General features: G+C 56.3%; 2 protein-coding genes and 1 long non-coding RNA gene across 3 annotated transcripts; all 3 read left to right on the top strand.

Annotated features, from left to right (window-relative positions):
• The first annotated feature begins 4,299 nt into the window (after positions 1-4,299).
• Positions 4,300-14,226, top strand: IQCN (IQ motif containing N). Its single transcript, XM_059919159.1, has 2 exons — positions 4,300-7,773; positions 13,276-14,226. The coding sequence occupies exons 1-2, from the start codon at positions 4,300-4,302 to the stop codon at positions 14,191-14,193; spliced, it is 4,392 nt and encodes a 1,463-aa protein (XP_059775142.1). The 3' UTR covers positions 14,194-14,226.
• An 886-nt stretch (positions 14,227-15,112) lies between these two features.
• On the top strand, positions 15,113-19,243 carry CIST1 (colon, intestine and stomach enriched 1). Its single transcript, XM_059918098.1, has 4 exons — positions 15,113-15,287; positions 17,378-17,779; positions 18,840-18,985; positions 19,103-19,243. Exons 1-4 carry the CDS (start codon positions 15,173-15,175, stop codon positions 19,148-19,150), a joined length of 711 nt encoding a protein of 236 aa, XP_059774081.1. The 5' UTR covers positions 15,113-15,172; the 3' UTR covers positions 19,151-19,243.
• Positions 19,244-21,193: 1,950 nt separating this feature from the next.
• On the top strand, positions 21,194-24,220 carry LOC132362921 (uncharacterized). Its single transcript, XR_009502519.1, has 3 exons — positions 21,194-21,263; positions 21,653-21,717; positions 23,619-24,220. It is a non-coding gene; the product is annotated as an uncharacterized LOC132362921 (long non-coding RNA).
• The last annotated feature ends 1,134 nt before the right edge of the window (positions 24,221-25,354 follow it).

A 25,354-nucleotide genomic window follows, 5' to 3' on the forward strand; every position in this document is an offset into this window, starting at 1 on the left:
CTCTGCCATCTGGTGGGTCAAACCACATCTTCTCCAAGGGAGTTTAACCTCTTCCAAATTTGCCCTTCCTTTGGGATACTCCCTCAGCTCTAGGAAACCACATTAGAGTTTCCTTTTGGCTGCGCTGGGTCTTCGTTGCTGCGTGCGGGCTTTCTCTAGTTGCAGTGAGCAGGGGCTACTCTTCGTTGCGGTGCGTGGGCTTCTCACTGCGGTGGCCTCTTGCTGCGGATCATGGGCTCTAGGCGCGCAGGCTTCAGTAGTTGTGGCACGCTGGCTCAGTAGTTGTGGCTCGCAGGCTCTAGAGTGCAGGCTCAGTAGTTGTGGCTCACAGGCTTAGTTGCTCCGCGGCATGTGGGATCTTCCTGGACCAGGGATTGAACCCGTGTCCCCTGCATTGGCAGGCAGATTCTTTTTTTTTTTTTTTTTTTTTATAAATTTATTTATTTTATTTATTTATTTTTGGCTGTGTTGGGTCTTCGTTGCTGTGTGCGGGCTTTCTCTAGTTGCGGCGAGCGGGGGCTACTCTTCATTGCGGTGCGCAGGCTTCTCCTTGTGGTGGCTTCTCTTGTTGTGGAGCACGGGCTCTAGGCGCATGGGCTTCAGTAGTTGTGGCACTTGGGCTCAGTAGTTGTGGCTCACGGGCTCTAGAGCGCAGGCTCAGTAGCTGTGGCGCACGAGCTTAGTTGCTCTGCGGCATGCGGGGTCTTCCCGGACCAGGGCTCGAACCCGTGTCCCCTGCATTGGCAGGCGGATTCTTAACCACTGCGCCACCAGGGAAGCCCCAACAGGCAGATTCTTAACCACTGTGCCACCAGGGAAGTCCTGGGCTGTTTTTTATTTTTTATTATTATTTTTTAAATTAATTAATTAATTAATTAATTTAGGCTGCGTTGGGTCTTCGTTGCTGTGTGCAGGCTTTCTCTAGTTGTGGCGAGCGGGAGCTACTCTTTGTTGTAGTGTGTGGGCTTCTTGTTGCGGTGCCTTCTCTTGTTGTGGAGCATGGGCTCTAGGTGCGTGGGCTTCAGTAGTTGTGGCACATGGGCTCAGTAGTTGTGGCTCACGGGCTTAGTTGCTCCGCGGCATGTGGTATCTTCCCAGAGCAGGGCTCGAACCTGTGTCCCCTGTATTGGCAGGCAGATTCTTAACCACTGTGCCACCAGGGAAGTCCCCTGGGCTGTTTTTTAAAAAGTCAAGTCCTATGGTGCCTGTGGTTTGCAACTTGCATTTTTCATTTAAGATTATGCTCTGATTATTTGCTTACCTCATTACATATTCCTCAACATCACTTAAGAGTATTTTGGCCTCTATATGAAGGTGATGCAGAGAGAAAAGACCCCAGGTCAGATTTTCACAATCCGAAGAAACCGACGTGACTGGTCTCCCAAACCCCCTCATGTCCCCTCCCAGTCACCCCACCACAAGGGCAATCCCACTGTCCAGACTTTTAATAGCAGACCTTAATTTCTTCTGTTCCTTTTTAAATGTCCTATAATTGGAATAACCAATCTGTCCTCTTTTATGTTCAGCTTCTTTCACTCAAAACAATGTATGTGAGATTTCTCTATAGTGTTGACCTCATTATCATTGATGTGTTGAACGGGTATAAATAAGTCAGTATTTCTATTTCTATTCGTTCATATTAATATATTGATGAATATACACTTGATATTCATTATTCTGTTGATGGGCATTTGGATGGTTTCTGGTTTGGGGTGAGTATAAACACTTGGACCTCTTGAGTATATTTGTCAGGGTGGAATTGTTGAGTTCCCTTCAAGATATGGATCGTTTCTGCAAGTGGTTGTGACATATTCACCTTTTAAATTTTAGCCATTCTTGTGGGTCTGGACAGCATTTCTAATGGCTGGATAGCATACCACTGTACGAATGTTCAACTGATTAATTTAAACCACCATGTGGGTTGTTTTCAGTTCTGACTCTTCTAAAAAATATAGTGATGAACATCCTTGAGTACTTTTCTTTATGCGCTTGTAACTGCCCCCTAGCAATCACCTTTTTGGTTATTTCCAGTTTTGTTTTTAGGTACAAAATAGCACTGGATATATGTAAAATAGATAACCAACAAGGGCCTACAGTATAGCACAGGGAACTATACTGAATACCTTGTAATAACCTATAATGGAAGAGAATGTAAAAAAAGAATATATATGTATATATGTATATACATTTATGTATATATAACTGAATCACTTCTCTATACACCTGAAACTAAGACAGCATTGTAAATCAACTATATTTCAATAAAAATTAAAAAAAAAAAACCACTGGAATAGACTTCCTTGCACATTCATCTTTTTGGTTTTTTTTTAAAACCCAAAAACATGTGTGTGGAGGAGATTCACTGACAATTGTGGCAGAAGTGCCAATTTTTAAAAAAAATAATTAAGTTATTTATTTTTGGCTGCATTGGGTCTTAGTTACTGCACGTGGGCTTTTCTCTAGTTGCAGCGAGCAGCGGGCAACTCTTCATTGTGGTGCGCAGGCGTCTCACTGCGATGGCTTCTCTTGTTGTGGAGCACGGGCTCTAGGCACACGGGCTTCAGTAGCTGTGGCATGTGGGCTCAGTAGTTGTGGCACGTGGGCTCTAGAGTGCAGACTCAGTAGTTGTGGCGCACGGGCTTAGTAGTTGCTCCGCGGCATGTGGGATCTTCCCGGACCAGGGCTCGAACCCGTGTCCCCTGCATTGGCAGGCGGATTCTTAACCACTGCGCCACCAGGGAAGCCCAAAAGTGCCAATTTTTGATGATGGCTTTATCCTACCCTTTGGCCTAACTGGTATTTCTCTAGTTTTACCTCTGAATGAGCGAGATTTGCAAAGAGAAAAAAAAAAAGTTTGTTTTTTTTTTAAGATAATTTAGTTTTTTTGCTTTTAACATCTCTTTTCGTTTTGGTCTCGGGGACAGAGCCAGCCCAGGGCAGTGTTGCTGCACAATGCATGGGATGAAGTGCTGAAGGCTGCTTCCTCTTGCAAGCTGGCTTCTCAGATTGCACCTTCTCTTCCTGCTTTTCCTCCAGCTCTATGACCCTCCAAGGTATGAAGTCTGGCTGGTCCAGCCAGAAGCGGGTACTTCTGCAAAGTAAGTGTTTTATGCTCCAGGTTATACATCAGGGCTGCTTGACAGTGTCTGAACTCTCTCTGCATCAAGGTACTTCTGAAAGCCAGTCATCCCCTCATTCTTCCCTCTACCACCCTTCCATATGTCATTGATCTATCCATCATCTATGTTATCCCCCATTCATTCACTGATCCATCCAGCCATTCATCAATCCACCTTCTATTCATTGATCTCTTTACCAATTCCTTCAGCTTTCTTCATTCACACACACATTTATCTACTCAGATTTCATCCATCCTTCTGCCCACTCATCTATCTTCCCTCCCTCCATTTATCCATATATCCCGCCACCCACCCACCCATCCACACATTTATCCATCCACCCACCTACTCATCTATCCATCCATCCATTCCTCCAACCATCCATTCCTCCATCCACCCACACATCCATCCATTTATCTGTTTACTCGCTCATCCATCCGTTCATCCATCCATCCATGTGTCCATTTCCTTATTTACTTATCTGTTCATCAATTCATTCATCAACTTCATTTACTCATCCATTTGCAACCCTACCCTTCATCCATTCCTCCAACCCATCCAGCATTCATTCGTCCACTGATTTATCCATTCAGTATCTAGCCATGCGACCATTTATCCATCCAACTTTCAATCCACTCACCCACTCACTTACTGGTCAAGCTAGCCACCCAGCCAATACCTGTTCAAAACGTGGAGCCAAGCCCTGTGACTGAGATAGGGCCACAGAAATGACTCAGACTTGGTTCCCGCCCTCTAGGAACTCACAGTCGATGGAGAAAAGCAAATAATAACACCAGGCTCATGCACACACAAACAGGATATTTCCAAAATACTGTGATCAGTGCTGTACTCACAGTATGTTCCAGATACAGAAGAAGGTCGAAAAGCAGATAGGTGGTCAGACATTCAGGTGAGAACGTGCCCTGTGTGCTGATGTTGAAGTAGCCACAGGATGATGAGGGAGACACGGGTACCAAAGGCCACCTGGGCATGTGGCTGGGAGAGAGAGGGCCTGCAAAGGAGAGCAGGAAGATTGCAAGGTGCCAGGAGCAAGAAGATGTAGGTTCTGGGGTGAGTACCCCCCCCAGCCAGGAGGCCTCGTGTGTACATTACGCCTCTCCCTGACCACCTTCCTATAACCCCCCCACAGGCAGAGCTGAGCCACCTAGGAACCAAGACAATGCAGCAAGCAACACAGCTACAAGTGTCACCCAGTGGGCAGAGCCCCTATCAGCCCGTCCGCAATCTCCAAGGCAAAGCTGGGACACTGCGTCCACAGCTACAGGTGTCACCCAGTGGGCAGAGCCCCTATCAGCCCGTCCCCAATCTCCAAGACAAAGTGGGGACACCGCATCCACAGCTACAGGTGTCACTCAGTGGACAGAGCTCCTATCAGCCCGTCCGCAATCTCCAAGGCAAAGCAGGGACACTGCGTCCACAACCCCAGCATGAGCCACCTGCATCCAAGGAGACCCTTCTGCAACAGCCGGGCAAGGACAAGATGGTGACTCATCGTATCCCACGCCTCCGGGCTGTGGTGGAGAGCCAGGCCTTCAAGAATGTCCTGGTGGACGAAATGGACATGATGCTGTCCCACGCAGCCACCCTCATCCAAGCCAAATGGAGGGGCTACCGGCTCCGGCAGAAGCTAATCTCTCAGATGATGGTGGCCAAGGCCATCCAGGAGGCCTGGCGACGCTTCAACACCAGGTGCCTCCTCCAGTCTGGCAAGACGGTGGAGAAAAAAGTGAAGGTGGAGGAGGGGGACATCCCTTACCACCCGCCCCAGCAGGTGCGGTTCCAGCATCCGGAAGAGGGCAAGTCCCTTCTGGCCCAGCCCACCATGGTGAGCAAGGAGACCCAGTTTCCTTCCTCCAACAGCCTGGCCGCTTATACCCACCAGCTGGCCCTGCTGCAGTCCCAGGGCATGTCACAGCCGGGTACGTGCTCTGTCGGAGGCCCCAGCGTCGCCTTCCTTCCACACCAGACCGTTGCCATCAGACTTCCGTGTCCTGTGAGTCTAGAGGCGAAGTGCCGCCCATGCCTGCTGACAAGAACCGTCAGAAATGCCTGCCTTGTCCACGTAGAGGGGGACACGATGAAGACCAAGCAAGTAACTGCCAGAGCCAACAAGGCAGGAGCCCCAGGGCCACCACCACCCGGAAGGTGTGCCCAGGCAGTTCAAGGACAACTCAAGATCCAGACCCAGGCCCACATGGAAGCAGCGGTCCTCGAAGGGCCACCACAGACAGGCCCAGCACCTGTGATAACCAAGACCCCACCCCAGCCGGTGCCCACAATGACAACGACCAAGACCGCACTCCAGATGTACCCAGCGGCCCCGATGACCAAGAGCCCAGCCCAGACATGCCCGGCAGCCACAATGACCAAGACCCCACTCCAGCCGTGCCCAGCGACAACAGTGACAATAACCAAGACCCCACGCCAGGTGCACCCTGCATCCCCAGTGACCAAGACCCCCCCCCAGACGTGCCCACAAGCCACGGGGACCAAGACTCCACTCCAGTCGTGCCTGGCGGCCATGATGAGCAGGATCCAATCCCAGCCGTGCCCAGTGCCCGTGGTAACAATAACCAAAACCCCACCCCAGCCCTGCCCAGCGACCCCAGTGACCAAGACCTCAGCTCAAATGAGACCATCAGCCTCGATGACCAGCACTTCACCCCAGACACGACCAGCAGCCACGATGGCCAAGATCCCACCCCAGTTATGCCTGTTGCCCTCGATGAGCAAGTCTCCAACGCAGACACGCCCTGCAGCCACAATGACCAAGGCCCCGCCCCAGACGTGTGCAGTGCCCGTGACGGCCAAGACCCCGCCCCAGGTGCGCCCGGCAGCCACGGTGACCAAGACCCCACTGCGGACGTGTCAGGCGGCCACGGTGGCCAAGACCCCATCTCATCAGACACTCCGAGGCGTCTCGGTGACCAAAGCTCCTCCTGCCCAGACACGCCTGGCGGCCATGGTAACCAAGACCCCAGCTCAGTTACGCTCGGTAGCCACCATCCTCAGGACCCTGTGCCTGCCCCCTCCAGCAGCTGGAAATCTCAAACCTTCATCTTCAGCAGCGGCGGCAGCTGGAATTCCCGACACCTCATCCCACACGTGTCTAAGTGGACCGAAGGCCAAGGCTGTGGTGAACGCGAGGCAGGCAGCAGGGGTGACCAAGGTCTCATCCCACTCATACTTGACTGAGGGAAAAGTGAAATGCTTCCCCCCATCACATCTGGGGGCTGGGGATCCCAAGGCTCCAGCCAGGCCTCCTTCGGAAGGTGAGAAAATCAAGGCCTTCTCCCAGAAACGGGTGAAAACGGAAACAGCATCTAGCATCAGTGTGGCCATGGAAGTGCCCGTGGTTTCGTCCTGGGCAAAAGTGGCTGAGGACGGGAACAAGCAGGCACACCTGAGGACGGACGTCGTGAAGGCCCTACCCCAGGTATGTGAGCCTATAGAAACAGCTGTGGCACATCTGGGTACATGTCTGCCTCGGGCACAACCGGCCCCGTGTTCAACCACAGGCTCGCCCCAGGCACGTCTGCTGGCCGAGCTGACCAAGCCCCTGTCCCAGGCACATGTTTCTACCAAGCTGACCAAGGGCCCGTCCCAAGGACATCCACCCCCTGAGCTGACCACAGCCCTAGCCCAATCACATCTGGGCATGTGTCTGTCCAAGGTGCAGTCCCAGGCACATCTGCCCACCAAGCTGACCCAGGCACAGTCCCAGGCACATCTGGCCACAGAAACAGCCAAGAGCCTCCACGCAGCCCGCCAGGCCACTGAGCTCAGCAGCAAGACCCAGTCCCAACCGCTCCTAGTCGAGTTCAAGGCCTCCACCCAGCCCCGCCAGCACATCGGCGCTCTGCCCCGAGCCAAGCCAGAGGACAGACTGACCCAGCTCCTGTCCCACAGCTACGTGCAGGGCCAGGCCACCCAGGGCCCACGCCAGGGGGCCTCTGAGACCCAGAACGTGCTGGTGCCTCTGCTGGCCTCTGCTGGACACACCACGTGCCATGTCGAATCCTGGGGGGACAGGGGGGCCGCCTGGGCCCAGCCGTCGACAACCAGCCCAGCGCCGCCCTCCCAGCTCGCTTCCCTGTGTGCCGAGCTGGCTGCCCTGCTGGGCTCCCAGGAGAACCTCCGCGCCCTGCTGGCAAAAGCCCTCTCCCAGGGGGACGTGAGGGCGGCCCTGAACCAGGCCCTGTCCAAAGGGGTCTCGGGAGCCACGATGGCCAAGGCCCTGCCCCAGGGCATCCTGGGCACGGCGCTGGTGAAGGCGCTGTCCTGGGGCAAGCTGGCCACCAGCCTGTCCTGCGCCCTGTCCCGGGGCGAGCTGCGGGCGGAGCTCACTAAGGCCATTCAGGGCAGACTGGCGGACGAGCTCAGCAAGGCGCTGACGGAGGAGGAGCGGACCACCTTGAACCAGGCCCTGTGTCAGGGTGAGCTGGGCGCAGTCCTCAGCCAGTCTTTTCCTCAGGCGGCCCTGAGGTCTGGAGTCGTCCTCCCCAAGGCTGCCGCGAAAACGGCGGGAAGCAGGGTGACCGCGATGCCGACCCCAGTGGAGGTGGACTGCAGGGGGAGCCCGTCGGCTGCATGGGGGCCCACCCTGGGCCCCATGAGGCTACAGCCCAGCAAGGTCAGGGTTCCCTGGGGTGGGGCCTGGGAGGGTTTCATCACAAGCTGGCCCTCCAGGCTCTTGGAAGAGGTGGGGGATGGGGCCATGCTCGGGGGGGCCACCCTGCTCATCGGTGGTCTCTGTGGGCGCCTCCTTGACTGCTGGACTCCTTGACCCCTTGACCATTCATCAGTATCCCCTGATTGCTGCCCTGGACCCCACTCTGTCACAGGAGATGGGACCCAGCAGAGACACCCTAAATCTGTACTTGACCCCCAAGGTCCGTGAGGCAGATGTGTGCCTGCACCCAAGGGCTAGTGAACTGGCATCAGATCTCAGTCCCATGGTGAGTGATGTGGACCCCAATTTGCCCAACTCGCCCCACCAGCAGCCGCCCCCCAGTCTATGGCAGCCACTCATTGCCAATGGCGTGGGCCCAAGCATGAGCCGGCCATCACTGGCCAGTGGCAGCACGACCCCAAGCGCCCACAATCCACACGAGGTCAGCAGGGTGGCCCCATGTCCATGGGTGTCGTCGGGGGAGGGCAGGGTGGTGGCACCGGGCAAGCTTCCCGGCACTACAGGTCGTGGGAGGGGCACCCACTCCCACCAGTGTGCCGCCGCCTATGGGGGGTCGGCTTGCGGGTGTCAACCCTCCGGGGTCAGCAGGGTACCTCCTGGTGTGTGTCGACCCTCAGTGGCCAGAGGTCCGCAACAGCCATCTATGGTCCCTGAGGAGACCATGCAGAGAACTCGGTCCCCAAGTCATAAACGAGCCTCCATGGGCACTAGGGAGATGACCAACAAGGTGACCCCAAGTCCACCACATGCCTCCACGGTGAACAAAGCACAACCACAGGCCCCCAAGGCCTGTGTCATAACCCCAGATCTCCGGCCCGGCTCCTGGTCATCGCTGGGCACTCAAGACTCAGGTTGATCCCAGTCTGTTCCAAGCCTCCCCAGGCAATAGGCTGGCACCCACCCTTCCCCGTACCGCCATCCCTGGGCAGGAGAAAAATCAAACACGGGGTACCATTTCCAGTGTTCACTGCCCACAGGAGCTGATGACTAGCCATATACTTAATGAACTGGTGTCCACTTTGCCACAGGGTCCAGACAGTGACCTGGCCAGAAGCTTCTCCCAGGGCTCCACAGACTATGGCCCCAATATGAGCAATTCCCAGAGCTCACTGCGCAGCTGCGGTTCACTCAGCCTTTCCACCAAGTCTGTGGCCAGCATGACTGCTGTTGACCTGGTGGAGGAGGAGTCCTGGGAAGCCAGCTTGGACAGGGACCTTCATCTAGATCCTCTCCTCTCCGGGGCGCCTGTGGAGAGGTCCCAGGGACCTGGGAATATGGAAGAGACTGAGAGAGCAGGCCATAGGCACATGACCCCAAACCTCCACGACCAGTCTTCTGCAGCCTCAGAACTGATCCCCATTCTGCATCACAGTTCAGTGGCCAGTCGCATGACCTTGAGTGTCCACTGGGGCTCAGATGATGAGGGAGATATGTCCTCAGGCCAAAGCTCCATGAATCTGAAGGAGAGCTTGTCCCAGAAACCCTATAGGACTGGGTTGACCAGAAGTCTGTCTTTGAGTAATGTGGTCCCTACGGTCTATTGGCGGCCATCTGTGGCCAGTAGGTTGACCCCATGCCTATCCCAGCCTACAGTAGCCAGTAAGGTCGCCCCAAACCCAGACCAGCTCTCTATGGCCAGTAAAGTGATCGCCAGCCTATCTGAGCCATCTGTGGCCAGTAAGATGACTCCCATCCTAAGCTTTCCATCTAAGGCCAGTAAGATAACCCCCAGCCTAAGCCAGACATCCAGGACCAATAGGGTGGCCCCTAGCCTAGCTCAGCCATTGGTGACTGATGGGGTGGTCCCCAGCTTTGCACAGCCATTGATGGTCTGTAGGGTGGCCCTCAGCCTAGCCCAGCCATCCATGGCCGGTGTGGTGGCCCCCAGCTTAGCCCAACCACCTGTGACTGGTGGGGTGGCCCTGGGCCTAGCCCAGCCATCTATGACCACTGGGGTGGCCCCCAGCCTTGCCCAGCCACCTGTGAACAGTGGGGTGGCCCCTAGCTTAGCCCAGCCGCCTGTGACTTGTAGGGGGACCCCCAGCCTAGCCCAGCCACCTGTGACCAGTGGGGTGGCCCTGAGCCTAGCCCAGCTGCCTGTGACTGGTGGCAGGGCCCCTAGCCCAAGCCAGTCACCTATGACTGATGTGATGACCCCCAACCTAGGCCAGACATGTAGGGTTGGTGGGGTGGCCCCCAGTCTAGCCCAGTCATCTATGACCATTGGGGTGGCCCCTAGCCTAGGCCAACCATCTTTGACCATTGGGGTGGCCCCTCGCCTAGGCCAACCATCTTTGACAATTGGGGTGGCCCCCAGCCTAGGCCAACCATCTTTGACCATTGGGGTGGCCCCCAGCCTAGGCCAACCATCTTTGACCATTGGGGTGGCCCCCAGCCTAGGCCAGCCATCTATGGCTGGTGCGGTGTTCTCCAGCCTAGCCCAGCCATCTGTGGCCAGTAGGGGGACGCCCAGCCTGGCCCAGCCATCTGTGATCAGTGGTATGGGTTGTGCACTCTGTCAGCCAAGTTGGGCCCGTAGGGTGGGTTCAAATCTACTGTCATCAAGGGTGAATGCAGTGGCTCCCAGTCAGTGTCATTCATCTTTTGCCATTGAGGTCACCTCATGTGCACCGTATCCATCAGTGGCTAACAGCGTGGTCCGGGGTCTGAGCCAGCCAACTGTGTCTACTAGGGTGGACCCATGTCAAGATCCTCTGATGGTTAGTGGGGTGACCCCAAATCCCCAGGCCCCTGAGTTCAGCAAGGTGGCCCTTGGATTTCATCAGCCATCCAGTATCAGTGGGAGGCAGCCAAGCATAACTGAACAATCTGCTGTCACTGTTTCAGTTCCAAGTCTCTACCAGGCATCTGCGGCCAGTGGAGAGGACTCTTGTCTGGGCCAGGGAACCAGTATATCTCAGGGGATTCTGCTCAGGGGCATGGCTACAAGCATGTCCCAGGACACCATGGCTGCTGGCATGGTCCCAAATGTGCCTCAGGGGACTTTGGCTGCTGGCATGTTCCTAAGTATGTCTTGGGTACCTATGTCCCCTGGCATGTCGGGGAGTATGGGGTGGAGAAGTGTGGTGACTGGTATGGGCCCAAGCCAATCTCAGGTGACCAGGGGCATGGCCCCCATTACATCCTGGGCTTCTGTGGCTGGTGCCCCCTTGATTCATGAACCAGTCTCAGAGGCGGGACCTGGCTTCTCTCCGGCTTCAGTGCCTGGTGGATTGGATGTGAGTTCATCCAAGTTTTCCCTCACCAATGTGGGCCCCGGCATATCTCAGGTCAATGTCGATCTCCCAATATCTTTGGACCAACAGTGTCCTTCTGTGTTTACAATCTCCAAATCCAGTTACCAACAAGCAGATGCTGTCAGCCAGGAGCCTGGGATGGGCATGGCCAGTGGTGTGGTGCCAGGTTCTGTAGCCAGTAGGATGACCACAACTGTGGCCCTAGGTACTATGGCCGGTGGCATGACCCCTAGTCTTTCCCCAGGGTCCGTGATCAGGGGTGTGGGCCAGAGCCTTCCTCAAGGGTCCACGATGAGTTGTGTGGCTCCCAGCCTTCCACCAGGTCATATGGTCAGTGGGGTGGTTCAGACCCTTCCCCCAGGGTCCGTGATCAGTGGCATGGGCCAGGGCCTTTCCCCAGGGTCCATGATCAGTGGCATGGGCCAGGGCCTTCCTCCAGGTTCTGGGGCCAGTGGCAAGGCCAGAACCCTACCTCTGAGTTCTGTCACGACTGCAGTGTCCCCCAGTCTGATTGCAGCATCCCTTGCTGGTGGGAAGAGGCAAGGTCTCTCTGTAAGACCCTCAGCTAGTCTAACTGCTCCAAGCCTGCTCCTAGGTTCAGCGGCAAGTGGGGTGGGCTCAAGTATCCCTCCTTGTCCTGTGGCCTCTAGTGTGGACCCAGCATCTATGCCTGGGGGACTGGATCAGAACCTAGTTCTGGAGTCCATGGCTAGTACAGCTGGTCCACCCTCCATAGTTGGAGGCGTGGCCCAGAGCCTTCCCCAGGGGTCCATGCTGACTGAGATCTCTCCTCGCCCATATCACGGAGCCCTGGCAGGAGAAGCGTCCACAGCCTCCTTCCAGGCATCCCGTATCCCTGGCCTGGCGCAAGCTCATCTCCAGGAAGCTAATGGCACAGCCAAGGGAGTGTACCAAGTGCCTACGGTTCTGCAAAGAGCCTCACAGTTGAGCCAAGCTCTTGGGATGATGCCATTTGAGACCACAGGCCACCAGACTGTGATGAAGCCAGAGGACCTGGACAAGGCTTTGCCCCAGGGGTCCATATCCAAATGGGAGTCCGAGGTCCTTGAGGCAACCCCGTGGATGTCCCATAGTCCCCTGGCAACTGACATGGACCACAGTCAAGAATTCCCTGCAGAGGATGAGACTCTTCCCAAAGACCAAATGCCGCTCTTGGAGGAGGTGTCTCCCAGCCAAGCTATGTCTATGACTGGTGGCATGGCCTCTGTCCCTCCCCAGTCCCCGAGTTTTGCCAAGCACTCCATGGCCAGTGGTGGCACCCCAACTCTGCATCAGAGGTCAGCCAGCAATTGGGGGGCCCCCAGTTCCCACCTTGTGGCTGCTAGTGGGGTCCCCGGTGTGCAGACAGGGTCTGTCAAGGGCACTTTTGCTCATCAACAGACGTCAGTGTCTCACACTGTACCCCGGAGCCCCTCCGTGGTTTATGTTGTGCCCCGGAGCCCCTCGGCTTATCAAAAGGCTTTGGAGGCTCACATTATGCCCCAGAGCCCCTCGGTGGCTCACATGTCCTGGAGCCATTCCCATGGGATGATGGCTTCTACTGTCACCTCAGGGTCACCCAAGCTGACCCATGGCAGTACTATGGCAACCGGTTTACGCCCAGGGTCTGTGGCTGGGATGGGGACCCCAAGCACTTCCCGGAAGTCAGGGGCCACCAGCGTGGCCTCACATGTGCCACTTCATCCACCCCTGGTTAGAGGGGTGGCATCCAAAGGGCTCCAGAAGGAAGCCATCCCCCGCGCGCTCCAGAAGCCAGTGTCTGGGGGTCTGATTCAGGATGCCCATGAGTCTCTTGGCCCTAGAAAATCCTTCAGGGCCATGCATGATGTCCCTTCCCACAAATGCCAGACAATTCTGTGGCTGGGACTGTGCCCGCCCATCAGGAGCAGGACGCCCCCAGGTCCTCACAGGAAGTTCCTAAACATTCCACAGGTGCACCGCTGGCCATAACGCCAATAATCCACACTGGTGAGGTGGCACAAGGGACGGTCATCCCTAGGCTGAATCCGGGGGTTCGGAGGGTGTCTCTGGGCTATGAGTCTTCACCGAGTGGTTCCCGGCGGGCCCTTTTTAACCAGGAGTCGCCGCTGGTGTCTCGGAATTCCCTTAGCTCCGGGCTCCTGCAGACAGTCACGGGGCATCCCTGACTCCCGCTGTACTCCAGGGTCCTGAGGACGCTGGCGTGTCTGGCGGCCAAGCGTGGAACTCTGCCGTCCCCAGTGTAGCGGTCGGGCCCAGGAACAGCACTGCGGTCCCTGGCGGCACGTGGGAGCCAGCCAGGAGCACTGTGCCGTGGGATGTCATGGCGGCGGTGGATCCCAGACGGCCGGGGGAGCTGGTGGCGTCGGTGCAGGCTGCGGAGAAGATAATCATCCATGCGGTGGGCATTATCCAGGCGTGTACACGTGGCTTCCTGGTGCGCCGTACCATCAAGGTGTGGCATCAGTGGGCCATCACCATCCAGGCTGCCTGGCGTGGCTACTGTGTACGGCGGGACCTGGCCCGGCTCTGCAGAGCTGCCACAATCATCCAGGCTGCGTGGCGAGGCTTCTGCATCCGCCGGAGCTGCACCCAGCAGATGCTGCTCCCAGGCATGTGGGCTGAGACGGGCAGCGGGGCCAGGACAACGTCTGACCACCGCTGCTTTCAGTCCTGCCGGCTACAAGTCTGTAGTCTCTGCCAGTCACTGAGCTCCGGGCTGGGGAGCCCACCCAGCGCGGTGATGCTTGTGGGTTCCAGCTCCCGCACATGCCACATGTGCGGCCATACCCAGCCCACCCGGGTGGTGCATGGCACGGGTCAGGGTGCTGCAGGCCAGGCCGGCATGCCACGGGGCTGCACCACCCGGTCAAACCCCCGGAGCCCCCGGCAACCCCATCACCAGAACAAGGCAGCCACGGCCATCCAGTCAGCCTGGAGGGGCTTCACTGTACGCTGCCGGCTGAAGCAGCAGCAGTTAGCAGCCAAGATGCTTCAAGCCACCTGGCGCGGCCATTGCACCCGGGCCTCTCTCACCACGGATGCGCTCTTGGGACCAGCAGCGTGGGACAACTCACAGCACACGCAGTGGCCAGGTGTCTAGGACCTTGGCTTACCAGTGGGGGAACACCAGGGGAGGAGCCATGTGGCTCTCTGAGTCTAATGAATAAAGCCCTCCACAGTCTGGGTCTTGGTCTACCTGTGCTTACGGGAGTGTCTCGGGCATGGTGCGAGGGAAAATGAGAGGGATCTGGAACATCCTGGACAGGAGGGGCCCCAAACTTCCAACCATGCAGTTGGCACCTAGGGTCTGTGGCTGGGTTGGGGACCCCAAGCCTTTCCCGGAGGTCAGGGCTGCCAGCGTGGCCTCATGTGTACCATCATATTCATCCACGGCTAGCAGGGCAGCATCCAGTCGGTTCCAGATGGAAGTACTCCAGAAGCCAGTGTCTGGGGACCTGGCCTAGAATGGCCACCGTGAGTCCCTTGGCCCTGGAAAATCCTACAGGTGCATGCATGGGTGCCTCATTCAGGAAATACTAGAGGGTTCCAGCCACATCCAGATTTGGGGGGATGCTAGGCCCACCCCCAAGGGGCCCCGATCTGGGTGAGAGAGAGCCGTACACAGACATCCCCAGCTGGTGGGATCAGGGACAGGGCAGAGAGGGAGAGAGGGGGCTCGGAGCCCCCAGAGGGGGCAGCCTGGCCAAGAGGAGGGGTAGAGGGGGGTGACAGCGTGGGTTTGGCGCAGCCATAGAGGGGGCACAGAGAGATGGGGGTTCCAGGGGGAACTAGAAGGGGCAGAGGGTGTCCTGAGGGGATAGGCAGAGTGTAAAGACTTCAGGGTCATGAATCAGGAGGGTTTGTTAGGAGAGGTGGAGGGGTCCAAGTGGAGAGGGGGGTCAGGAATGTCGCCCCTGGTGAACCGTAGCGCCCCCCAGAGGCCCTGCGTCCAGAAGCCCTGCCTCCGCCTCGCCCCTGAGCAGCTCCGCGCGCCGCCAGCAGGGGGCGCACAGGTGTAAAGAACAGGCACCTGGCCACACACCTGTGCGGAGCCCGCAGTCCCCCCTCCCCACGCAGGAATGGCGGGCTCCCAGCTGCCGCAGCCGCTTCTGCGGCTCTGGTGCTGCTTGCTGGCTCTGGCGCTGCTGCTGAAATCTGGTGGGAGTTCCGGAACTACCAGTGTCACCTCTACAGGTAAGAACAAGTAAGAAGGAGATCCAGCTTCCAGGAAGCTGGAGGGGGCATATGGCCTAGCCACACACCTGGCATCTGGACTCCTCCCTTAGACCACGCTGCTCTGCCACTCCATCCCTCCCTCCCCCCAAAAGGGCTGCTCCTTCTCCCAGAAGCAAGGTGGGGAGGTCGTGAGAACAGTGGGAGCACCACCACCCTTCCACCCCCCGCCCCAGCCCTGAGGCTGCCAGTTCCACCACCCCAGCATAACCTGAACCAGCGAGAGGCTGGTGAATGCCTCATACCCAGTTTGAGGTTCCGTTTCAAATCTCAGTTTTTCTTAGCCAGACCCCAAAGGGAGAAGTGTGAGGTCCCCAGGACCATGGGGGTGCGGGCGGGAGAAGGGCTCACTTCCTGGTCACTGAGCATCTATGGCTCCCAGGAGAAGTTCCTGGCCCCTGACTTAATTTCTTTTTACTTCCCTATAAGACAGTTACCAGGGTGGAGAAGTCATCGCTCTCTCTGACCCATGTCCCAGCCCCAAACCTGGAATATCAGAGTGGAGGCCACCACACGTGAGACTCTTATAGCAGACAAGGGCTTCACTCAGAAGTCACCACATTTATCCCCATTTCATAGCTCTGGAAACTGAGGCTCAGGCAAGCTGAGTCTCCCAGCATGTGCCAGACCCAGATTAGAACCAGTTGACTTGGCTCATGCCAGTCTCCTGGTCTAGGAGTCTCTGGGCAAAGCAAACTCCTGGCACAGTGCATAGAAACAGCCCCATTTTACCTTCTGGTCAACTCTCCAGCAGCTCGTGAGTGCCTGCTCTGTGGCAGGCACTCAGTAGAGTTTATGTCCTCAACAACCTCCTCCTTGCAGGCCCACTAGTTTTCCTCAGTTTGCTTTAGAAGTTCAACTCCTCAGAGGTCTAGCTTGGCTTGGGATCCACTGTGGCCCCTGAGTCATCTTCATTTCAGCAGAAACCTCTTGTCATCTGTATTCCTCCTCAAATAATGGTGGGAGGCATTTTGGGGAGGCTGAACTCTTAGTCCTTGACTCCTTGGAGGTCTTTGAGGGGCCTTCTTCCCATTTTCCAGTCACCTGGGGCCAGACTCTCTACCATTATGAGCCTCAGTTCCCCACCAGTAAAATGGGGATGAAGTCAGGCCAGTGCACCATGCCTCTTCTAGACTCATCTGTCATCCCCGCAGGGCCTGGGAAACTGGACAGAGAAACAGGGTCTGCATGTGGACCTTGCCCCCTGCTGGGGCCAGTGCCAGATATTATTTCCGCATTTCTGCTGCTTGGGGTGAGGCAGGGGAGGAAGCACAAAGATTGGTCCAGGGCAGAGCAGATGGGGTGGGGCAGGGAGTGGTTGATGAATGAACTTGCAAGCAGTTAAGGTGCCCAGCAGCCTGGAACTGGGAAGGAAGTAATTGTGGGGGGCAGCCCATGAAATCTTTACCCACCCTCAGCCTGGCCCCTGGGCTCCGTGTCTAGGATGGGGTAGAAGCTAGGGAGCAGCTGGAGCAAGGTAGTGGGGGTTCCAGAGTCTTAGAGCCCAGGCCTCTGTGCCCCCAATAAAACTCTGAGTTTAGCCATGGGGACCTTCCAGGTACCTGGGGAAGGAGATTAGGGCTGATCCTCCTTGGGAGCTCAGAGGTGGATCTCTGCCGTCAAACATCACCTTGTACCAGACCTGCGTGAGCTCTCAGAGACTCTGACTTCCTGTGATGTCCATTTTACAGACAAGGAATCTGAGTCCCAGAAGGTTTAAAAGAGTTGCTCAGCATGCTGCTTGGGTTGCAACCATTCCCTATATCCAGAGATTTCTAGACCCCTGAAGCAAGAGTAGGGGGCAGGGAAGGTCCACCCTGAACTGGAACCCTGGCTGTGGGAGTTCAGATAAGGAAATTCAGACAAGGGCACCTCAGTTTCCCACTGAGCACTCACGTGGTGCACTAAATCCTCCAAGTCTCCCTAAGTGCTGGGCGTCGTCTCTCTGACATAATAGGGAAAGAGGCATCCAGAGGGGAGTCTGGGCCAGGGTCACAAGCCCTTGTTCCTAATCATCTCCTCCCTGCACCCCAATGGTGTTTTCTTTTCAGGTGTTGCAGTCTCAGAGATGGAGGGCTTGACTTCCAATCCTCTGACTTCTCCCTCCAGCCACCCCTCCCCTACTTCAGTGGAAAACCTCAACAGCCAAGAGAGCACAGAGAGAGGCTCCATCCCCCACCCTAGCACCCCTAGTTCAGAGGCAGATTCCATAACCCCCTCAAATTCAGAGGCAACCTCCACCATGCAGCCCACCTCCTCACAAGCAGAGACAGTCACCCACTCCAGCTCTGGCTATCCCAGTTCAGAGCACACCCTCACCTCCCACTCTAGCCCCCTGAGTTCCATCTCCTTGACCACCCTGCATCGGAGCCCCACTCACCCCAATCCCAGCACGGTGCCTTCCTCCGTGTCCTCAGCCACCACTGACGGGACATCCGTGGCCTCTGACCTTGGTGAGTATTGGGACATTTGGGCAGATGGGGGATGGTTGTGGATACCAGGGTGCAGTTCTGAGATTGACCACGAGAGGGAGACACAGTCCCAAGAATATGCTGGGAAGGGCCTCGTCTCCCACCCCAGCATCACCTAAACCTCTTCAGACTTTCTTCATTCCAAGCACATTTTATTAAGCACCTATCCTGTGTCGGGCCCTGTGAGACACAGTTATGTTGGGAGACAGGTTATAAGTAAATTACATATTTGTTTATAAAAGAACAAAGTAGAGCAGGATAAGGGGTTGGAATGTGAGTGCAAAGGATTTGAAAATTTTTAAAGACTATTCAGCCAAGGTCTTGGTTTGAAGGAGGCAAAGGAGGGAGCCACGCAGGTAGCTAGGGGGAGAACAGCCCAGGCAGTGAGCACAGCAAGTGCAAAAGCCCTGAGGTAGGACTGTGCCTGGTGCATCTGAGGAAGACTGAGATGGCTGGAATGGGGCTAGTGGGGGGCAGTGAGGGTGGGGAAGTTGCAGGGTGTGATCATACAGGGCCCCAGGGGTCCAATAGAGGCCAAGCATTTTCAGAGGGTCTAGAAAAATCTGTCATTCAAAATAATACATTGTCTCCAAAACATGCAAAGAAGAGTGCAAACATGAAGCGTAATAACATTTTGCTTAAAGTCACAGGATATAAACCATCTTCACGAAGTGTCAAATTTTGCACGTATCCTCAGAAAGTCCCTGCATTTGGGAACAGAGTTCTAGGTTGGATCATTTCTTTCACTTTGCAAGAACTCCCAGAAGTGGCCAACAATAGCTGTGGAAACACAGTGAACAAAATTGATTGCTTGTACACAAATATATTCAAAAGAAAAAGAAAAAAGAAAAGAAAAGAAAAGAAAAACAAGAAAAACAAAAGTAAAAGGATAAAAATGTGCTTGAAAAAATGGTTACAGCAGATACTGGAGAGGGAATTAAGCACAGCTTCCTGAGAGGGGACTTAAAAGGCACTGGGCCCTGGTGGGTGTCTCTGCCTTAGAAGGGATGGGGTCTAGGGCTGACTCAGAGCTCCCCTCCAGGTGACACTGGGGCCCCCGAGTTGCACAGGAACCCAGGTGTGGTGGTGGCCGTGTGTCTGCTGGTGTCTGTTTTGCTCATCGGATGTGTGATAATGGCCGTGAGGTGCTGCCACACAGGCGTGTCTGAGTTCCAGAAGCTGGATGAGGTATCCATGGGGGTGGGGGGAGGCTAGGCTGGGGGGATTGCCCTCCCAAGCAGGGCAGGCCCCTGCTGCAAAGCCCACTGGTGCCTGAATAACCTCTTGTGTGTGTTCCTCCTTCAGGGGCTTGTGAGCCGAAGGTCAGCTTCTGCCTATCACACACTGGAGTGATCCTCAAGAGGCTGGGATGGGGGGCTTGGATGGGACTGGGGTGTCTGGAGAGGGGCAAGGCTTGTGGGAATAAAGCCCCTGCTGTTCCTCTGAGGCATCCTGAATCATGGATTCATTTGACAAACATTCTTGAGTGCGTACTATGTGCTGGGGTCACAGTGGGGACCATTTCTCCACCCTTATGGAGCCAACAGTCTCAAGGGGAAAGACTGACAACAGCCAGGGGATCAAGTGACATAATTTCAGATGGCTGAGGGCCAGAAAGTCACAGATTGGGGTTGTGGCTGGATCCCAGGGTCCCATGTGTACAGGTTTGCAGAGAGGGTAGGGAGGTCTCTCTGGAAGGTGCACCACGTGGCTTGTGGGATCTTAGTTCCCTGACCAGGGATTGAACCCGGGCCTTTGGCAGTGAGAGCGCAGAGTCCTAACCACTGGACCACCCAGCGAAGTCCCTAGAAGGTGATATTTGTGCCAAGACCTGAAAGGGCGAAGGAGCCATCCTGGGGGAAACCAGGGAAGGTGTCCCAGGAAGCAGGCACGGCAAGTACAAAGGCCCTGTGGTAGGAAAAACTAGGGGTGTTTGGGAAACAACAAAGAGATGAGCAGGGTCAGAGCTGGGTGAGGGAGGGATCTGTGGGGCACGAGGTGGGCTATGGGAAGAAGTGTGAGTTTTAGCCAGAACACCATGGGGGAGTCTCCAGCCAGCAAGTTCCAGAATCCGACCGGTCTTCTTTCAAGCCTTTAGGAGGGCAGATCGGCAGGGACAGCTTGTGCAAAGGCTTAGACGCTGGAAAGGGCCAGAAGCATGCAGAGAACAGGGAGTCAAAATGCCCTCTCTCCTTGACTCCCATTGCCTCAGTCCTGTTTCCCAGGGTCTGAGCATGGGCGTCCACTCTCTTCCCTCCCATTGTACAGGAGGGAAAACCGAGTTTGGGGAGGGGCAGGCCTGGGACTGGGGACCCTGGTGGGTCTGTGGGTTCTTCCTTCTACCCACTCCACCCCCAGGGACTTTCCAGGCTTCTCTAGCAGATTGGGACACGGAGGCTCCAGGCTGGGTCTTGACCGTGTGCCTTGGCCATGACTCAGGCCTGGAGCTGCCCCCTCAAGGCTGAGTTTAACCCACAGTGAGATGGGTGGTCAGAGAGGCTGGGGGTCAAAGTCACCCAGCACATCGAGGTGAAGCCCGCCCAGGGGAGGGTCATGCTCTGATGATTCTTGGGGCAGAGGGGACAGCAGGGCCTCCCAGGCAGGCAGCAGGTCTGGTGAAACATTAACTCATGGCAGCTTGGGAGGTGGCAATGCCACATGAATCCTTTTCCCCTGGCCACAGCCCTCCTCACCCCACAGCCCCTCCTGGGGGCCCCAGGTTCCTGCTGCAGCTCCAGCCTCCACTGTTTGTAGAGAGGGTGTTGACCAGAGGACCAGAGAGGGTCATCAATCTGCCTGGGGCAGCAGAGCATGGTGGGCAACTTTCCCGGAGCCTCCAGGGACCTCCCGAAGGCCATCTTCAGACTCTTGAAGACATACCTCATGGGCTCTGGCTGTGAAGCCCATGTCCCAGACCCCAAGCTGGTAAAATCCTCCTATTCTGACCTCAAAACTGCACCTCTCTCTGACTCTCTGTCTCTCTGCTCTCTTTCTCTGTCTCTGTCTCCATCTTTCTGTCTCTCTCCATCTCTCTCCCCGTCTCTCTCTCCTCTTCTCTCTCTGGCTCCCTCCCTCTCTCATAAGCAAACACAAGAACAATTCAACTTAACACCTGCCCACTCTGGGCCCGCCTCTCCCCCTCCCCCCCCCCCCCGGCTCCCCCCACAAACACACGTGGTCACGCGCTCCTGGCCACTCTCTCTCACACCTTCTTGGTGACACCCTCACACCCTCCCAGTCGCTCTGCCCCCCACCTCCCGGCTGGGTCCTGAGGGTAGTATGTGGGTGTGTCCTGCTCAGACCTGGCGCTCAGACAGTTAAGGGGCTCCACTTGGGCGGGGACCCTGGGCCGCCTCTTGGGCAGGCTAAGTCCTCCCCTCCCCCGCTCCCTGCGAGGTCACAGGACTCAGGCAGGACTCAGTGGTGGCAGTGAGCGTCAGGCCTGCCCAGGCCTCGCAGAGCTGGTGTGAGTTTGGGGGGTTCTCAAGCAGTGGGCTGGGGTCCCTGCACCCTCCAGAGCTTGGCTGGGAGCTAAATGGATCTCCCATGGGGCCAGGGGACTTCTTCCTGAGGGTCCTGATGTTCCAAAGCTGCTGACTTGGGCAGGGAGTTGGGAGGGGGCTTGGGGAGTATGTCTGGGCACCGAGCCCACTGCCCTTCGACGGAGGCCCCTGCAGAGGGCCGGGTGGTTGCCCCACACTGGTGCCTGTGGTCTGGCCCAGGTTACCTTGATTGAGTATCTGCGGGCTCCAAGAGAGGATGCGGGGTATGGGAGTGGGCCACCTGTCTGGGGGGGCTCTCACAGGAGTATAGCAGGGCTCTCAGAGCCCAGAGGTCTCACGTCCATCTCCCCAGGTTCAGAGACACCTCGTGCTGCCATGCGGCGCAGCAGAACAGCGCTCTCCTTCCCGCTAAACGAGGTGAGCCGTGGGGAGCGGGCTGCGGCTGAGGTGGGGTGCCCTTGTCCAGGCCATAGGGGAGGGGGGGTCCCAGTACTTGGAAACACCCAGAGCTGCCTGGAAACCCACTTACAGATGGGGGAACTGAGGCCCATAAAGACCACTAAGACTCGATCCAAGTATCCAGCCCAGGGCTGCAGCCATTGCTTTTGGGAGCAGGGGACCGGGGTGGGGGGCATGGGGGAGGGAGGGCACTAGGGACCCCTTGGGTCTGGATGCAAGGTTTTTGATTGCCCAAGGGAAGGGGGCCTGGATGCCCTCAGTCCAGGGTGGGGAGGGTGTGAGGCCAGACATTCGGGGCAGGGAAACTGAGGCAGGGGAAAAAGACAGTAGTGAGTGCGGAACTGGGCAGAAGCTGGATTTGAATCCCAGGCTGATGCCTGAGTGGCTGGTAACTTCTCTGGGACTCTATATGCTTGTGTAAAAAAAGGGGGGGGCTAAAATTTTGTGGCCGGAGAGAAGTCAGGACGAGGTGGTCCCTGGCAACAGGCAAGGTCCCACACGCTTTAACTCATTTAGCCACGCCCCAGCTGTCTGCGGGAGGAGGAGAAAGATAAGGGTAGCCCCAGTTTACAGATGAGGAAACTGAGGCCCAGAGAGGCTACCTCTCCCTTAAGGTGAATGGTTGAGCAATATTTGAACCTGGGTCTTTGGGACCCTTGTCTGTGCTCTGAACCCCTGCCATTGAGCTGAGCCCCCAACTGCTCCAGCCGCCCAGGACAATCCCTGGCCCTCCTCTTTCATGTGGTGTGTGACCAGGCAGCCCCAGTGAACCCTGGCAGCTGGCTCCCTCTCCAAGTCGCACCTTCCTCCTCTGCAAAGTGGGGACCACATTATGCTCCCCCAAACACTCAGTTTACAGCATCAGTCATTCCACTAGCACGTGGCGCGCCAACTGTGCTGGGCCTGGGAACATGGAGGCTCACAGGCTGGGCAGACAGAAATTAAACCAAGATAACCTCTGGAGGTGGGTGAATGTGAGTGAGGCTGCCCAGGCTGGGCAGGGAGGGCTTCTCTGAGGAGGTGACTTTTGAGCTGAAGAATGGATGAAAACAAGCAGCCAGCCACGGGGAGAGCTGGGGGAAGGGAATTTCCTACAGAAGGCACAGCCTGTGCAAAGGCCCTGAGGCAGGTATAAGGAGCAGCTACGACAAGGCTGGTGAGGCTGAGGCAGGTTGAGTGAGGGGAGAAGAGGAAGGTGAGAGGTGGTGGAGGGCAGGGACTAGGGCACGTGGGGTCTTGGGGGGCTGCGGTGAGGGGTGTGGATTGTGATCTAGGGGTGCTGGAGGCCACGGGAGGGTTAGGATCAGTCAAGGGACAGATTTAGGGTTTGTCTTAGAGGCAGGACTTGGGGTCGCAGCCAGAGCTAGCTGATATCAGGATTTCAGAGACAGGAGAGATGGACAAATCAAAAGACAGCTTCTCAGCCTCCCCGCAATCCCTTCCCCACCCAGGGCCTCCCGCCAGGCCTTCTGTCCCCACTCCAGACTCTCAAGGAGGAAGGCAATTAGTCTGGAGTGGCAGGTTGATTAACGCTGCAGCTGAGAGGCCCGGAGGACCCTCCCCTCCCCCACCTGCAGCTCTGAGAGCCCCCATCCTTACCTTACACCACCCCGGGGGAGGAGCAGCCGGGCTAGGTCCTGGGAGTCGGGGCTTGCTGAAGAACCCACCACCCAACCCCCTGCAGATGCTGTCGACTGCTCCCCACAGGGCCTGTCTTGTCTGTTTCACCCCAAAACCAGCCAGGCCCCCCACAAGCCCAGACCCAAACATCAAGCTGCCTCCTCTGGCTCCCCCTGGGGGCCATGTGGAACCTGAATTCACCAGATTGTGATGCTTCCTCCCAAATCTTCCCCATCTAGGTCATGGTGGCCCCACTCATCCAGAGAACTGTGTGACAAGTCACCCATCATAATCACGAGTTGCCCTTGAATCTCCTTGAACACCCTATGGCCATGGCCCATCTCTCAGCCACCAAAACATGTCCCGCATCCACTCATGGGCCCCACCCTGGCCCATGTCCCACCCAGGTGCTGCCCCAGCCTCTATCCTTCCCCAGTGATCCCTGATGCAGACACAGGAGACTTCTTAAAATCATAAAGCAAGTGTATCTCTTTTTTTTTTAATTTTTAAAAACTCATCGGGGGCTTCCCTGGTGGTGCAGTGGTTAAGAATCCGCCTGCCAATGTAAGGCACACGGGCTCGAGCCCTGGTCTGGGAAGATCCCACATGCCACGGAGCAACTGAGCCCGTGCGCCACAACTACTGAGCCTGAGCTCTAGAGCCCGCGAGCCGCAACTGCTGAGCCCACATGCCACAACTACTGAAGCCCGCGTGCCTAGACCTCATGCTCTGCAACAAGAGAAGAGAAGCCACCGCAATGAGAAACCCGTGCACCACAACAAAGAATAGCCCCCGCTTGCCACAACTACAGAAAGCCCATGCACAGCAATGAAGACCCAACACAGCCAAAAACTAAATAAATAAAATAAATAAATTTATTTTTAAAAAACTCATTGGTGTTTATTTATTTACTTATTTATTTTTGGCTGCGTTGGGTCTTCGTTGCTGCGTGCAGGCTTTCTCTAGTTGCGGCGACTGGGGGCTACTCTTCGTTATGGTGCGCGGGCTTCTCACTGCGGTGACTTCTCTTGTTCTCTTGTTGAGCACGGGCTCTAGGCGCGCGGGCTTCAGTAGTTGTGGCACATGGGCTCAGTAGTAGTGGCTTGCGGGCTCTAGAGCAGAGGCTCAGTAGTTGTGGCACACGGGCTTAGTTGCTCCGCGGCATGTGGGATCTTCCCGGACCAGAGCTTGAACCCGTGTCCCCTGCATTGGCAAGCAGATTCTTAACCACTATGCCACCAAGAAAGTCCTGCAAGTGGCATCTCTTGAAAGCTCTCAGTCCACTCCCAGGACCACCCCTGAGGCCCCACATCAATTCCCCACCAACCCACCTCCCCACACTCCACTCCAGCCTCCCCTCGCTGTTCATCAAACCACACCAGCTTGTTCCCACTTCGGGGCCTTTGCACATTCTGTTCCCTCTGCCAGGTATGCTATTTTCCTAGTTCTCTCCTGGCCAGCTCCTTCTCCTCTTTCCAGTCTCAGCTCAAAGTCATCTCCTCAGAAGGGCCCCTAACTACACCTGAGCAATATTACTGGCCCCTCGCCCAATCACTCTCCAGGCCCTAACATGGTTTAATTTTCTTTCTAGCACCATACGAACTATCTTTTTGTACTGAATGAATAAATGAATGAATATAAATGTGGGCAAGTGGTTTTCCCATCTGGAGCTCAGTTTCCTCAAGAAGAAAACAGACAGCTGACATCTCAGTGGGCCTCCTGCTCTGGGAGGGGCCCACTGTCTCCACACACCCCACCCTCAGCTGTCCCTGCACACCCTCCCAGCTGCCAGGAATCCTCCCCGGGGAGGCCTAGGATGGAACACTTCGATTTCTGCATTAGAATTCAGGCGCCCCTGGGGGAGGGTGGTGACGGTAGTGCTCAAATGGGGTGTGTGTCAGGAAAGAGTCAGGTATCCTAGGTCCTAGGAGGAGCAGATTCGTGCAAAGATCTGAAAGGGGGGCGGGGGGAAATG

This window comes from Balaenoptera ricei, chromosome 3, assembly GCF_028023285.1.
Source record: "Balaenoptera ricei isolate mBalRic1 chromosome 3, mBalRic1.hap2, whole genome shotgun sequence".
NCBI lineage: Eukaryota > Metazoa > Chordata > Mammalia > Artiodactyla > Balaenopteridae > Balaenoptera > Balaenoptera ricei.